The sequence below is a fragment of the Gekko japonicus genome, unplaced genomic scaffold (assembly GCF_001447785.1).
Source record: "Gekko japonicus isolate JY-2015 unplaced genomic scaffold, Gekko_japonicus_V1.1 scaffold399, whole genome shotgun sequence".
NCBI classification, from domain to species: Eukaryota; Metazoa; Chordata; class Lepidosauria; order Squamata; family Gekkonidae; genus Gekko; species Gekko japonicus.
In genome coordinates this window covers 586,466-600,121 of record NW_015175981.1, presented here as the reverse complement: position 1 = coordinate 600,121, position 13,656 = coordinate 586,466, and the positions used below count along the sequence as shown (strand labels likewise).

Here is a 13,656-nt window from a genome sequence, read left to right as displayed (position 1 = left end):
TGTATCCAGTGCTCCCTCTAAGCTGAGTTAGTGTGACCTAGCTCAGAGTTTTTTAGCCTCCAGCTCACACATTTTATCTTTGCTCAGGAAGGATGACTCCAGAGCAAACTAATTTATGCAGTAGCCAAATCGCTCGCTCACAACTTTAATGCCAGCAGCTCACAAAGTAGAATTTTTGCTCACAAGACTCCACAGCTTAGAGGGAGCATTGCTTGTATCCGGTGAGATCTGTGAACAGAGTAGAGTGGGCTTTTCCTGTCTACAATGCCCCTGAAATTCTGTTCCATGACACCTTCCTGAAGAATAGAGTGAGAAAGTGGAGGGGTCTGCAGGGGGGGAGGAATAAGTGAAGATCAGACCGTCCTTCTGTTGTCAAGAATCCTCTTCTGTCATCAAAAACAAATCAGAAGACATCAGCTATTGTGTTTAGGCTTCTTTTAGTAGCCTATAAAATAATCTGGACGAAGAGTGATCATCACCAATTATCACCATTAAGAATCGGAAAGCCCTATGACTGCTAGACAAAAATTGTCAGCCACATAATCTGCAGGCTTCAAGCCTTAAAACAGGAAGTTTATAATTTTAAAATAATTTTAAATTGCAATTTGAGAGTATTTTTGTTTTGAAAATATAATGCTGTGGAATCATACTTTACCCTGGAATAGCTGGATATTCAGCTTGGAAGATGTTACTAAATTATTTAGTACATTATTCCTTTATCAAAATGATCACATGCCACAGATAGGGCATGGTCCAGCCAAAGTTAATGTACTTCTCAGTCCTACTAGGTTGGATACAGTAATCCATCAGCAGAAGGCACAGATGGTGGTGGCTCTTCCCTGCTTTTCCCTCCCTTCTCACTCTGAAAAGGCAACTCCTACTTTTGGTGGGAAGCAGTGGAAATCATCTGACGAGAAAAGAAGAAAAATCCCGTCCCCACTGCAGCCCATTGACCCATGTGCCCAGGCCCGTAGCCAGGATTTTGTGACTTGTGGGGTAAAATTTTTTCTGCCTTTATTTTTATGTCAGCTCCAATCCGCCCCCAAGCCTGACCATATGTGGCCACCCCTCTCCCTCCCCTCCTGCAAGATTGAAAGGGCCCTTCAGCTGATCAGCAGAGAGCACGTGGCCCACCAATCTGCTGGAGGGCCCTTTAAATCTTGCAGGAGGGGAGGGAGAGGGGCATACGCCATCCCCTGCTTCTTCTCAAAAGCATTTAAAGGATCCCTTTAAATGCTTTTGAGAAGAAGTGGGGGGGCGTGTGTACACCCCCAATTCTTCTCAAAAAATCTTCTCAACAAAATCTTTTCAAAGATATCCTGTGGAGCTGGCCCTTTAAGGAAGGGGGTGGAGCCCCCAATAGCCCCACTGTAGCTGTGGACAAGCATGTGCCTATTGCTGCTGTGGGGGGGGAGGAAAGCAAGGAGTAGGGGAAATCAAGATTTCCAGGGTTGGAAGGGATTAGTAGAGTGGGAACGAGCATGCAGAAAATATCCATGATTCTTCTGCAAGCCAATCTCTGGATCTAATCTGTAGTGTATCAGGCACTGACAGGGCCGGGCATGCCTGGACTTGTCCAGGCACAAATACCTCTAGCTTCAGACCAAAAGACAATGGGCAAGTAGGATCCTAGCCAGGCCCAATGAAAGGGCTAGGTCCCAGGCCAAGAGGCCAATAGGTCTCTTGGTTACTGTAAATAGTCTATCGGGAGTGGGGGGGGTGTTTGGTGGTGGGTTTCCCTGAGGGAATATAAGCCGGCCTGCGAGCCGGTTAAGGTGTCTTTGTTCCTGACTAAATAAAGGTATGCTTAGCTGAAATCACTCTCTGGATGCATACTTTTCATAATCCTTTGTTTTTCTCAGTGAAATAAATGTGACTTCAGTCTAATCCTAAGCATGGTTACTTGGAAGTAAATCTTTCTGTGTTCAATGAGACGTTCCTAAATACATGTACTTAGATTTGTAACAAATAAACAGGAAAAAGTAAGCACAATTTATTGGAGATATATGATATAAATAAAATGATTAAGACTGGGCTGGTGTATGTTCTGAAGGGAACAGTTCTAAGCAGGTCTCCTTGGAAGTAGACTCTATTTCACCCACTGGGGCTTACTCCCAGGAAAGAGTCCTAAAACGTTACTGTAAATTTGGCTGGATTGTGCCAGTAATCAGTTGACTATGAAAATAATCTGGTTCAACAGGATAAAAATAGACTCTTTCAACATCTGGTGGGGCAAGAATTTAAATAAATATATAGGAGTGGGGTTTTTTTTAATAACCTTGTTGGGTTCTTTGGATATAGAGTTTATTTTGTTTTGTTTTTATTTTCTTCTGTTTTTCTTTATTCTGCCAAATATCAGACAATGGTCGCAATGTCAAAGGTAATGTAAATCTATCAGATGTATTTTCCAGTACTTTCTGAGCCACATTCTTTGGCATGTGAACTCGCCTGCTGTATGAAATGTTCAAATGCAACGTTCTCATGCTGATCTCTATGGAGCTGGGCACATTGCAGAGGTTGCTTTTATTTTTGTTAGCAGTCTTTTTTACTCTTACCACGTAGCAATGATAAAATGCCAGTTGGAGGAAACTGTAAAGGAATGGCTGAACAATGAATCTGCAATTGTTTTGAAGACTGTTGGCATGGTTCAGTTCATGGCTGTGGGCTGCATCCAAGAATTGTCTTCCACCGTTGAAGAGAGGCCCATTTTTGCTGATTCCACACTGTCATCGCAGGCCCCCAGTGGCTCCTCATTCTGTTCCTGAGGGTCTCCTGGCACCTAAGAGCAGCATTCTGGAGGACTCACTGGGCTGCAGTGGGATGCAGCAGTCCAGACAATCTGCCAACAGAACAGAATTGTCCCGCCTATTGCATCCCATCGATGCCCGCTGCATTCCCCCCAAATGCGGCTCTTGGGGGAAAACAACTTTGGATTCAATCCTTGGAAGTTCCATTGATTTCAGTGGTAAAGATAAGCAGATGCTCACCTATCTTTCTTTGAAATCAATGAGAATTAACAGTGCTTGGCTTTGGTTGGTTTGTGCCTGCATGGATGAGACCGTTTAACTGTAGATACTGCAGTTCCTCTGTAAGCCAAATAACGACAGAAGTTTCCCAGAGATTGGGAGGGGGGGAGCTACAAATTGGGTTGTTAATGAACAATCATAGCAATGAGGCATTTTAAATCTATTTCAGCATTACATTTCACACATGAAGAACAATTTAATAATAAATCTTGACCCTCGTGGCACTCTTCACTTAATCCCTCTTTTGTCTCCTTAAAACTAGTTTCACGCTCCTGGATGGCAGGGGGTATGGTTTAAGCTTACTGTAGTCTTCAGCTGTGCATGCATGAATTTCATTTTGCAATTTTACACCAAAAAAGAAAATCCTTAACCACATGTGTTACATGTCAAAATCTGTCCTTTTCAGTAGGACAAGGCACCTTTAAAAGGCCATCTTTTCTATATAGATATATGCAATTTGATTCCAGTTGATTATTTCTCATTGATCTATTGAGAAAAATCCATCCTACCCAAAGCCTTTGCTAAATTGAATTCCTACCATCACATTTATATTCTAATTGGAAAAGAGGGAACAGTGATTGAGGGTTTGCTCAATTCTGGTCCTCTGTATGATTTCATGCATGTCACAGAAAGTTTGTGTAGTTGGTGAAAAGTCTCCTAGCTTAACTGCATGGAGTGCATGAGCAAAAGTCCATCAGCAGTGCATCAATATAGTGATTTATCATTTTCGAACATTCGCTTTCTGTGTACATTAGCAGTGGTTTAGATATACTGTGGTGAATTTTTGTAAGTGAATAAATATTCATAAGTGAATTTGGTGCTGGTTAAAAGTGCTTGATACTGTGCGTTTTATTTGTGCTGAGACTGTTATTTTGTGTTGAGACGTTGGCAGGACAGCCTTTTATTACATGCAAATAAATTAAAAGTCAGTGGGCTGGATCCAAACTACCACCAATGGAATTAATCTGGCAAGGAGAACTTCCCTGCATCCCCACTTCTGCCGCAGCCCACTGAGCTTCCCACTGTCCCCACAGGAACAATGAGATGGTCAAGTGGGGATAGGGCTGCCAAATCCCCCTGAGGGGCGGATTTCCCCCCGCTTTGGAGGCCCGATTTCCGCCCCCGTGGAATCGGGCCCCAGGGGAAACCCCACCCCCACGTGCACGTCATAGGGAAGTGACGTCATGATGCCGGGCACGCTGGGGGCGGGTCACAGCCATTTGAGGGGAAAACTCTATGTTTTCCCCTCAAATGGCTGTGCCCTGTCCCCAGCGTGCCTGGCGTCATGACGTCACTTCCCTGTGATGTGCATGCGGCGTGCGCGCGCACCGGGAGCCAGCACAAAGTCCCCCGCCAGCAGAGGTAAGTCGATTTGGCAACCCTAAGTGGGGAGTCTGCAATGTGAGAGGGAACTGGGCAAGAACCAGCCTCCTCTCCTCTGCCAGTGACAGTGCTGGTCCAGTTTAACTGGCATTACACCGGGGGAATGACAACTTTCGATCTGATCCAGTGGCTTGGATCCTATGAATTGCAATCTGCTTATGGTCATGGATCTCTCTTACCTTCCTCTCCCTGGCTGTGGCCCCATAACCCCAGAAAAGCTGATGCTGTCTGTCAGGGGTAGCCTCATAGACAAAAAGGTTGAAAGCCAGCCTGGGGTTAGAACATTGGCCTAGGACTGAGGAAACCCAGTTTTGAACCCTTGCTCTGCCATGGAAACTTGCCGGGTGGCCTTAGGTCAGTCACTCTCTCTCAGCCTGGCCTGCATCATAGGGTGATTGTTGTAAGGATAAAATGAAGGGTGAGGAAAGTCACTTCGAGTCCCCACTGGGAAGAAATGTGGGGTAAATAAACATGCTATGTGACACAGGGGGCTGCAATTGGAAAGGGAAATTGGGTGAAATCACCCCTTTTCCCTTTAGTTCAAATTAAAAGCTTGCTACTCTGCACTTTCTCTGGAAGTAGAACAGAAGATGAGGGCAATCACCTTTGATTTTTGCCCTCTGAGTACTGACTGCATATGATTTTGTCCACAAACCCCCAAGCATTACCTTTCAAGGATCACAGGAGGCTGCTGGGTAGGATTACTACTCTGGGCTGGGAATTACCTGGAGATTTGGGGAGTGGTGCCTGGAGAAAGCAGGGTTTCGAGAGAGACCTTAGCATGGTATAATGCCGTAGAGGCCACTCTCCAAAGCAGCCATTTTCTCTGCAGGAACTGATCTTGATAATCTGAAGGTCAACTGTTAAATCCTGGGGATTCCATTGTTCTGAGTGTTGTAATAACTTGCAGCTCAGCAATTTCCCTTTCTAGTCTGTTCCTGAAGTTCCTTTGCAATAAAACAGTTACTTTGAGGTCACTCATTGAATGTCCAACATGCTTTGTGCTCATCAGTTTTATTCCCTGGTCATGTTTGTATTTCCCCTTTCTTTTGTCTTTACAACAAGGTTTTTAAGAAGGCTAGGACGAGAGAAGGTGATTGGCCAAAGACCTGATCAGCTTTAAAGTCAGGGAGGGAAGCTGAACTTGGGTATCCCTGTCACAAGTCCAGCACTATACACACTACTGATTTTCAGAGTGTAATATGTGTTTGCAAGAGTTAATTCAACAACCTGGATGGATTTAAATCAATAAAATTCTTTAATACACAGATGTTGTGATTAATGACCTGCTAACACTTGTCATATGATATCCCATGGCGAATTTCTTCCTCTATGCAACAGGAAGCTGTTGTCACACATCTTACCATATATGTATGAATTCTATTGTATAAGATGGGCCAGGATTTGTTTCATGAGCATTTTAAATTCTGATTGGCATTGAAAGAACCTAAACCAGCCTCCTTCACTGAATTTTGTGCCCTAATAATGGTCTGGAATATATAGTGACTGATCTCTTTCCATATCGGGAGGCATTATGGTTAGTTACTTAGTTTAACCTGATGAACAGGAAGAGCCCATCTGAAAGGATGCTAAGAAGTTAATGCTGTATCCCAAAGGATTCCTGTATTCTTTGCTTTAGGATCTTATGATTCTCAGCGTATCTTAAAATATTTGAGCTCCTTCAACAAAAGTTTGTCTGCATTAGTTCACAGACTACTGTTGAAACCATATAAACCGATAAGGGGCAACTTGCATGCTAGGAAAGAATCAAGTGTTCCAGTGTTGGTAGGTTCTAAACTTGAAAGATTAGCAATTTTGAGCCAACAAATCTTAACAATTACAGGTATCAAATGACATGTTTCATTTCTTGAGTTCATTTATACCTTCTTGAATTCTCATCATGACGTTATGCAACAATGCTCATGTCTTCCTCCCTATTTTTAGGTCCTTTCAATCATATCAAGTCAAGTCTATTAGGATCTACATCAGATTCCAATCTCAACAAATACACCACCATCAACAAGATCCCCCAGCTCACTCTGAACTTTTCTGATATCAAAAGTGAAAAAAAAAGTTCATCCCCTCCCTCTTCAGAGAAAACAATTATTGCGCCCAAAGTGAAAGACAGAACACACAATGTCACTGAGAAGGTTACACAGGTAGGAACTTTCTTTGACTGCATTGTTCAGATTGGCTCCATAAAATATATGCTATTTTCTCTTTTCAGTGTAGTCCAGAAATGGTACCACTTGCTTCATTCTAACTCTCTAGCATTTATCTCCAGGATTAGTTCCGTAATGTATTTATAAATAAGTACTGTATTCTAGGTAAAAGTTACTTGGAATATACCAAGCAGAAGGTTTTGTTTTTGAATATCGCTTTGTGCATACACACATCCTCTATGTGCTAAATATATGAACTGTGCTAGATTTTTCCCCTCTAGACTTTGTTCCTGTGACATGCATCATGGTAGATGACAAAAACGGAGGGACTGTTGACATTTACAAATCATTATTATAGTTTGTAAGCAGCCACTGGGAAATGTCAGAAAATGTGGAGACTAACTGGTAAATCTCAAGGGCAGCTAAATGCCTTTAATAAAAATCCTACTTTCCAGGTAAAGGACAACATGTATCCAAGGCACAATAGTAAATATTCAGAATGTGTCTTGCAACTTATGACCCCTTTCACTCTTGTATGGTACAGTGGTCCAATTCTTCAGGAAAAGGAGTGGGACCAGAGCTTTCCCCCCAGTAATGGTGTTTAAAGTCCAGGACTCTCTAATGAAGAGGCAGCCTGCTCAAAAGTAGTGTACAGTGTACAGAAAGTGTAGTCCTTCTGAGTCAGTATAGATGCAAAATAAGATAATGCTCCCCAAAGACCTCTGCGATGGTGCCTCTGTTCCACACTGCAATAGGAAGAGTGCCTGTCAGATGGGAACTGGTGCTCTTCTCCCCTTGTGTGGGGACTGGTGGGGGTGCAAAATATTGATGCTGGTGCCAAATATGGCCAAAGGCTGTTGATCCCTGCTCAGTTAAGCTCATACTTACTTGAATAGGGACAGCTGCCCCAAGAACTGTTCAAGAAACAGTGAGTGGAGATCAGAAGATCCTCCTTCATAGAACTGAACCCGCAACTATAACCTTTACTAGATGCATTAAGTGTCTGTTCTGTTGATAATACTTTGCATTTGTGTAATAGTTTTCCTGAGTGGCCAAAGCATTTCACATACATAATGTCAGTAATCTTTATAAAGCCCCATAAAGTAGTGTTTTCCCCATATTACAGAGGAAGGGAGTAAGAGGCAGTGGCTTGCATACGACCAGTTATAGCCTTAACATTGCATTTTACTCCACTGTTTCCCACAATTCTATGCCAACAAGTTATCAGGGAGTTTTCCCCCCTCTCTCTTGTATGCATAATACCTTCTATAATTCTTGACACAGCAAGTGAAAGATTTGGACACAGGGACAGTGGGAAAGGGCCAAGGCAGTTCTGAGAAGAATACTGGCAGTTATTGGCATCAGTGAATAACATAAATATTAATGTCGGTTACAATAATGTCCTGAAGATCCACAACCAACTAACATCTGACAAAGAGAGCTTTGAATCTTGAAGGCTTATATCCCCAAAATCATGTTGGTCCCTAAGATGCTACTGGAATCAATTCTAACTGTTCCAGCCAACTAACAGAATACTTCATGCAGATGGGTGCCCACCACCAACAACCAAGCAATCCTAAGCAGAGTCATACTGTTCTAAGCCCATACTGACTGTTCATCACTTTCTGGAACACTGATTGATTATGACAGTGTTCAAACACTTTTTCCGGGCAACCTATGTCTGTCATATCAGAAAATCAACATTATCACCTTCAGAGTCTTGCTCAAGGTAGCTTATAGCTAAAAACCACCAAACAAGCCATTAAAAACAAGCCATTATACATAAGAAGCATGATAAGTATCCATAAAACAGAAGCAGATTGTTAACAAAAACAAGATGCCACCACTGAAAATGCCCTGTCTCTCGTCACCACCCACCTCACCTCTGAAGGCAGGGACACAGACAGCAGGGCTTGAGAGGCAGATCTTCACTGATGGGCTGGATAGCGTGGGATGAAATAGTCCTTTGGGCATCCTATCCCAAAGCCATTTAGGGCCCCTTAAAGGTAAGAAATAGCACTCTGAATTGTGCTCACAGACAGTTGGGTAACCAGTGCAGATCTTTCAACACAGGGCTGATACAATCCCTGCAACCAGCCCCTGACAGCTTCCCACTGGAGTTCAAAGCAGAAGAATGGGATGGTATAGAATTTGTGCTAAGACCAGTGAAATCAGGTTGTTTTTTTTCTCAGGATGATAACAGCCTTGCACTTTCATGGGCTAGCTGTCACAGACGACTTTCAAATTCAGGACTGTCAATGACACATGTTAGATCCTACCAAATCTTCTTTGCCATGTCACATAGTCAGCTACAGCACACACTGTTATGCCTAATTCCCTCAGTACTTTGCCACAGCTCACACAGTCTCCCCTTCCCATCTTCTGTGATGACAGTTTTTTCAAATCGTTACTGACACTGTTTTAAGTCACCCAAAAAAGAGTCCACTGATCTGATAGCTATGACAGGTGGCTTTCATAAGCCAAGGTTTCACAACACCACATAGATAAGTATCTCTGAGGAAGTGGAATAGTCTTTGCTTTCATGGAAATGGGAGTCTTTGGCATCAGTATGGTAGTTAGTAGTGAATGGTACATACTGTGATTGAATGAATGAATGAATGAATGAATGAGGTACACACAGTAGCACATTCAATGTGGAATAGAGTTTAGAGACTAGGTTCTGTTTGAATCTATCCTCTGCTATGGAAACTTGCTGGATGACTTTGGACCAGTTATACACTCTCGGCCTAACCTACCTCAGAGCATTGTTGTGAGAATAAAATGGAGGAGGGGCGAACAATTTAAGTTGCTTGGGGTCCCCCTTGGGAAGAAGGTGGGGTGTAAATGAATTTAATTAATTAAGGTCTGTCTGTGGAATGCTAGTCCTAGCTGAAATGACACGATGCATGAAATGGAATATGTTTTGGATAGCGACAGACAGTACTAAATATTTGCATGTCCTTGACACAATTAGGCATATGAGGATTCTATTTAAGGGGACAAAATTCAGCACAATGCCAGGCACAATTGGATGCAGTCATTTCCATAATCAGTGAACTGAATCACGGTATACAAAAGATCTCAAAGGCTTGTCAGGAGAAAACACAAAATGTGTGTGCTTGCTGGGGTGAAATTCTTGATCCTGTTAGACTTATGAAGGCTCTCACTGCTGGTTCATGAATACACAGTACAGAGAGGTAATCCTTGGCTCGGATCCTGCCTATAACTTCCAGTTTTCATCAATTCCCCCCTCCCATGGCAGCCCAAAGTACCCAACAAAATAGTGCACCTGAGGCAGGGCCATAACCAGCTAACTTCGTGCCTGAGGCAAGAATATAAAATTGTGCCCCATGTACCTTCATAGCAGTTATTTTGTTTAAAAGGTAAATACATAAATAACAAAAGTAATAATAGCACAATATCTATTTTAGTCATGATATGCTTTTTCTGAGCCCCTCAGCCTTGTGCACCTGAGGTAAGCGCCTCACTTGCCTTGCCCTTTTTACAACTCTGTCCTGAGGTGATCAGAGGGGTTTTGCTAAGGTGGGGGATGGGTGAAAATCAGCCACCGAAATCCTAAGTGAGTTGCCAGTGCCTTCTTTATAACCATACCAAGCATTTTCATCATTTAGCAGCAAGTCCATTCAGACGCAGCTTTGAGATTTTTGTATTTGATGGGAAATGGCACTGTGAGTTGTGATGAATTCTGAAATGGTAGGCTCATTAATGAGAAAATCACTAACCCAGTCAAGAAAGCAAGGCCGCCCACTCTTCCTTCATATCCAGCCGTCAGAAAGCTGCTAAGAAAACTTCAAGCAAGACCAATATCATGAAGTATCACAAGTGCTCAGAAAATAATTGACATTACAACAGCAAGACGAGAGGCACTTTCAGAGATTCTCGCGTTCAGTTTATTGTCAAACAACATTTTATTGGACTGTGATGGCTCGACAGAAAAGCAGCTGCAAACATTCCCTTATCAGAACTGGAAAAAACATTACTGCTCACAGACTACACATTTACAAGTACATCTCCACTTCCAACATGCTTTGCTGTTGATTTTATGTCTGTGATTAGGCCGATAAGAGGCAGACATTTCACCAAGCTTCAAGATATGTTTGAAAGTGTGTGACACTGTTGAATTCATGTTCGCCATGTGCTACAGACTGAGCTCATTATCACTGAAAGCTCCATCCAAGAATGCAAAAGGCAAAGAAAGCCCATGTCAAGTCACCTAACATTAGTGACTCTCCCATTCCAACTCTGCATCAGATTTTTTTTGTTCAGCCTCCAAAAATAAGGAAATTATTCAGGGAAGTTTCAATTGGACTTACAACTGCAGCCTTACTGTGCCATTCTAAGCACGGTTACACCCTCCAGAGTTCACGAAAGTTATTCAGCTTAGAAGGTTGCATTTCTGCTTAGGATAGCACTGTTACTCTTATCCACATTGGGTACAATACCTTTGATTATTTAACCTAGTTTTATAGGGAAATCATTTTACTGTTTACCAAACCTACTTTTATAAATTATGATAGTGTAATCCAATTGTTCCCCATCTAAGTGGTGGTGAGATAATTTAATGCTCACATTTATTGTTCAGATTTACTAGTTATTCCATATTAGAGTGGACCTGTTAAAAATTAGATCTACTTTTGATACCTAAATAATTTATACATTTATATAAACTCGGGAAGAATCAGTTTAGGTTAGTTTGACCTGCCAGGAACCTCTAAAACTCTGGGTTTAAAATTAAATTCAAAATGCTCTGCAAGGTGCCAGAAATTCTTCACAGATCACTTGCAGCATAGGATGACATCATCTTATGTTTCTGTTATCTTTTTGTGTAAAATTCTGTTCCCAGTGAAATGCATAGAGCTTACATAAGTAGACCATTTCTTATGGTAATGAGAAATAAAAGAACTAAGTACCAAGTAAGAATTTCTTTCCCCCATGACCCTTCTGTACTTTCCCCCCTCATTCCTTCTGAAAATGTCTTGAGCATGGGTCCCCACCCTTTCTAGGGATACCAGCCTCCAGGTAGGACCTGGGGATCCCCCGGAATTATGACTCATCTCCAGACTACATAGATAAATTTCCCTGGGAAAAATGGCTGGTTTGGGTGGTGGACTCTATGGCATTGTATTCCACTGAGGTCCCTGTCCTCCCCAGGCTCCATCCCCAAACCTCTGGGAGTTTCCCAACCTGGATCTGGCAACCCTATGGCCATCCACCCCCCACCAGTGCCGAGGGGGGACCTGGCAACCCTAACCCTTTCTGAGCCTTCAGGCATCTTTGGAATTCTGACACAGGGGCCTGGGCACTACCACAAAATGGCCACCATGGGAGTTGGAACAACACATAAACACCTAGGAGCTCCAAGTGCAGGAGACAAGAGGAGTAAATTTTAAAAACCCACTAGGTAAGAGGGGTGTGTGTGAGAGAAGAACCAACATTGTGGTGACAGCTGCTGCAAAAACGGTGTTATTTTAATCTACTCAGCTAATTAGATCTCCAGTAGCCAATCAGAAGCCCTACTGGTAAGAGCCTCACCTGCCCCTACCCACTTTCTAAAAAACACTTGGTGGGAAACCAGGAAAGCTATCAGCAGGTGCCAAGGTGCCCATGTGTGCCATGTTGAGGACCTCAGGTCTGGGAGGATCCCTGAAATTAACAGAGCTCATACCAATAATCAACAGCTGAAGATGTGATCTAAATGTGTGTAGAGTTGTAATCTGCTCAGCCAGAAATGTGCCATTATGTTCCATGGGTTGGCTCCAGCCAGCTTTTTAGTCAGTCTCACTCAATTTCCCCCTTGACTACAACACGTTTCACATGGCTTTTATCCATGAAGTTCCCATGATAATCAGCAGGGCCCTTCTGGTTGTCAAAAGGGGTTCTCCCCTTTTCACTAGCCAAGATTATTGGTCACATCAGTGTCACACTGCACACCATAATTTGTAGCCTCCCACCCACTTACCCTATTCTCTTGGGTCTGCTGTGACACATTTCATCTTTATCCATCGGAGAATAAGATGTGTGATATACAGGGGTCCTTTGGGGCCGGAGCATGCTGGAGCACTGCTCCGGCAGCCCAGGAGCTGGCGCAAATGGTGGCGGAAGCAAGCCCTGCCCCCAGCTCCCCGCGCTGAAGTGCTGGGGCCGGGGGGAGGCTTGGAGAGCCCCGCAGCCGGCTTCCCTGGGCCTGTGCAGAAGCGCTGTGGCACAGGGGAGCCCCGGAGAGCCCCACCACTGGGTCCCCTGGGCCTGTGCAGAAGCACTGGGGCTGGGGGGAGGCCCGAAGAGCCCTGCAGCCGGCTTCCCTGGGCCCCTGCATAAGCACTGCAGCACGGGGGAGCCCCAGAGAGCCTCACCACTGGGTCCCCCGAGCCCGCGCAGAAGCGCTGGGGCCGGGGGGAGGCCCAGAGAGCCCCGCAGCCGGCTTCCCCAGGCCCGTGCAGAAGCGCTGCAGCACAGGGGAACCCTGGAGAGCCCCACCACTGAGTCACCCGGGCCCGCGCAGAAGCGCTGGGGCCAGGGGAGGCCCCGAGAGCCCAGCAGCCGGCTTCCTCGAGCCCACACAGAAGCACTGCAGCTCAGGGGAGCCCTGGAGAGCCTCGCTGCTGGGTTCTCCTGGCTCATGTAGAAGTGTTGGGGCCGGGGGGGATACCCCACAGTCAGGCCTGTGCAGAAGTGGTGGGGCCGGAGGGAAGCCCAGAGAGCCACGCAGCCGGCTTCCCCAAGCCCACACAGAAGCGCTGTGGGACAGGAGAGCCTTGGAGAGCCCCGCTGCTGGGTCTCCCAGTCCCGGGTAGAAACACTGGGGCCGGGGGGAGGCCCAGAGAGCCCCACAGCTGGCTTCCCCGAGCCGGCGCAGAAGCAATGCAGCACGGGGCAAAAGCGCTGTGGCACAGGGGAGCCTCGGAGAGCCCTGCAGCTGCCTTCCCCGGGCCTGCACAGAAGCAGTAAGTAAGGGATCCTTGGGGTGGGGGTGATGGGGGCTTGATGGGGAGGTGGGAGAGCCTCCCTCCCTCCCTCCATCTCTTTGCCATCTTTCCCTCCTTTCCTTTTCTTTCCCTCCTTTT

At 44.8% G+C, this 13,656-nt stretch overlaps 1 protein-coding gene across 1 annotated transcript in view; it reads left to right on the top strand.

The window, feature by feature from the left end:
• Positions 1 to 13,656, top strand: part of KCNH7 (potassium channel, voltage gated eag related subfamily H, member 7) — a 455,965-nt gene that overhangs the window by 305,431 nt on the left and 136,878 nt on the right. The window contains exons 5-6 of the mRNA XM_015426236.1: positions 2,360 to 2,380; positions 6,354 to 6,568. Coding sequence (XP_015281722.1) covers positions 2,360 to 2,380; positions 6,354 to 6,568 — 236 coding nt within the window. The remainder of the gene's footprint in view (positions 1 to 2,359; positions 2,381 to 6,353; positions 6,569 to 13,656) is intronic.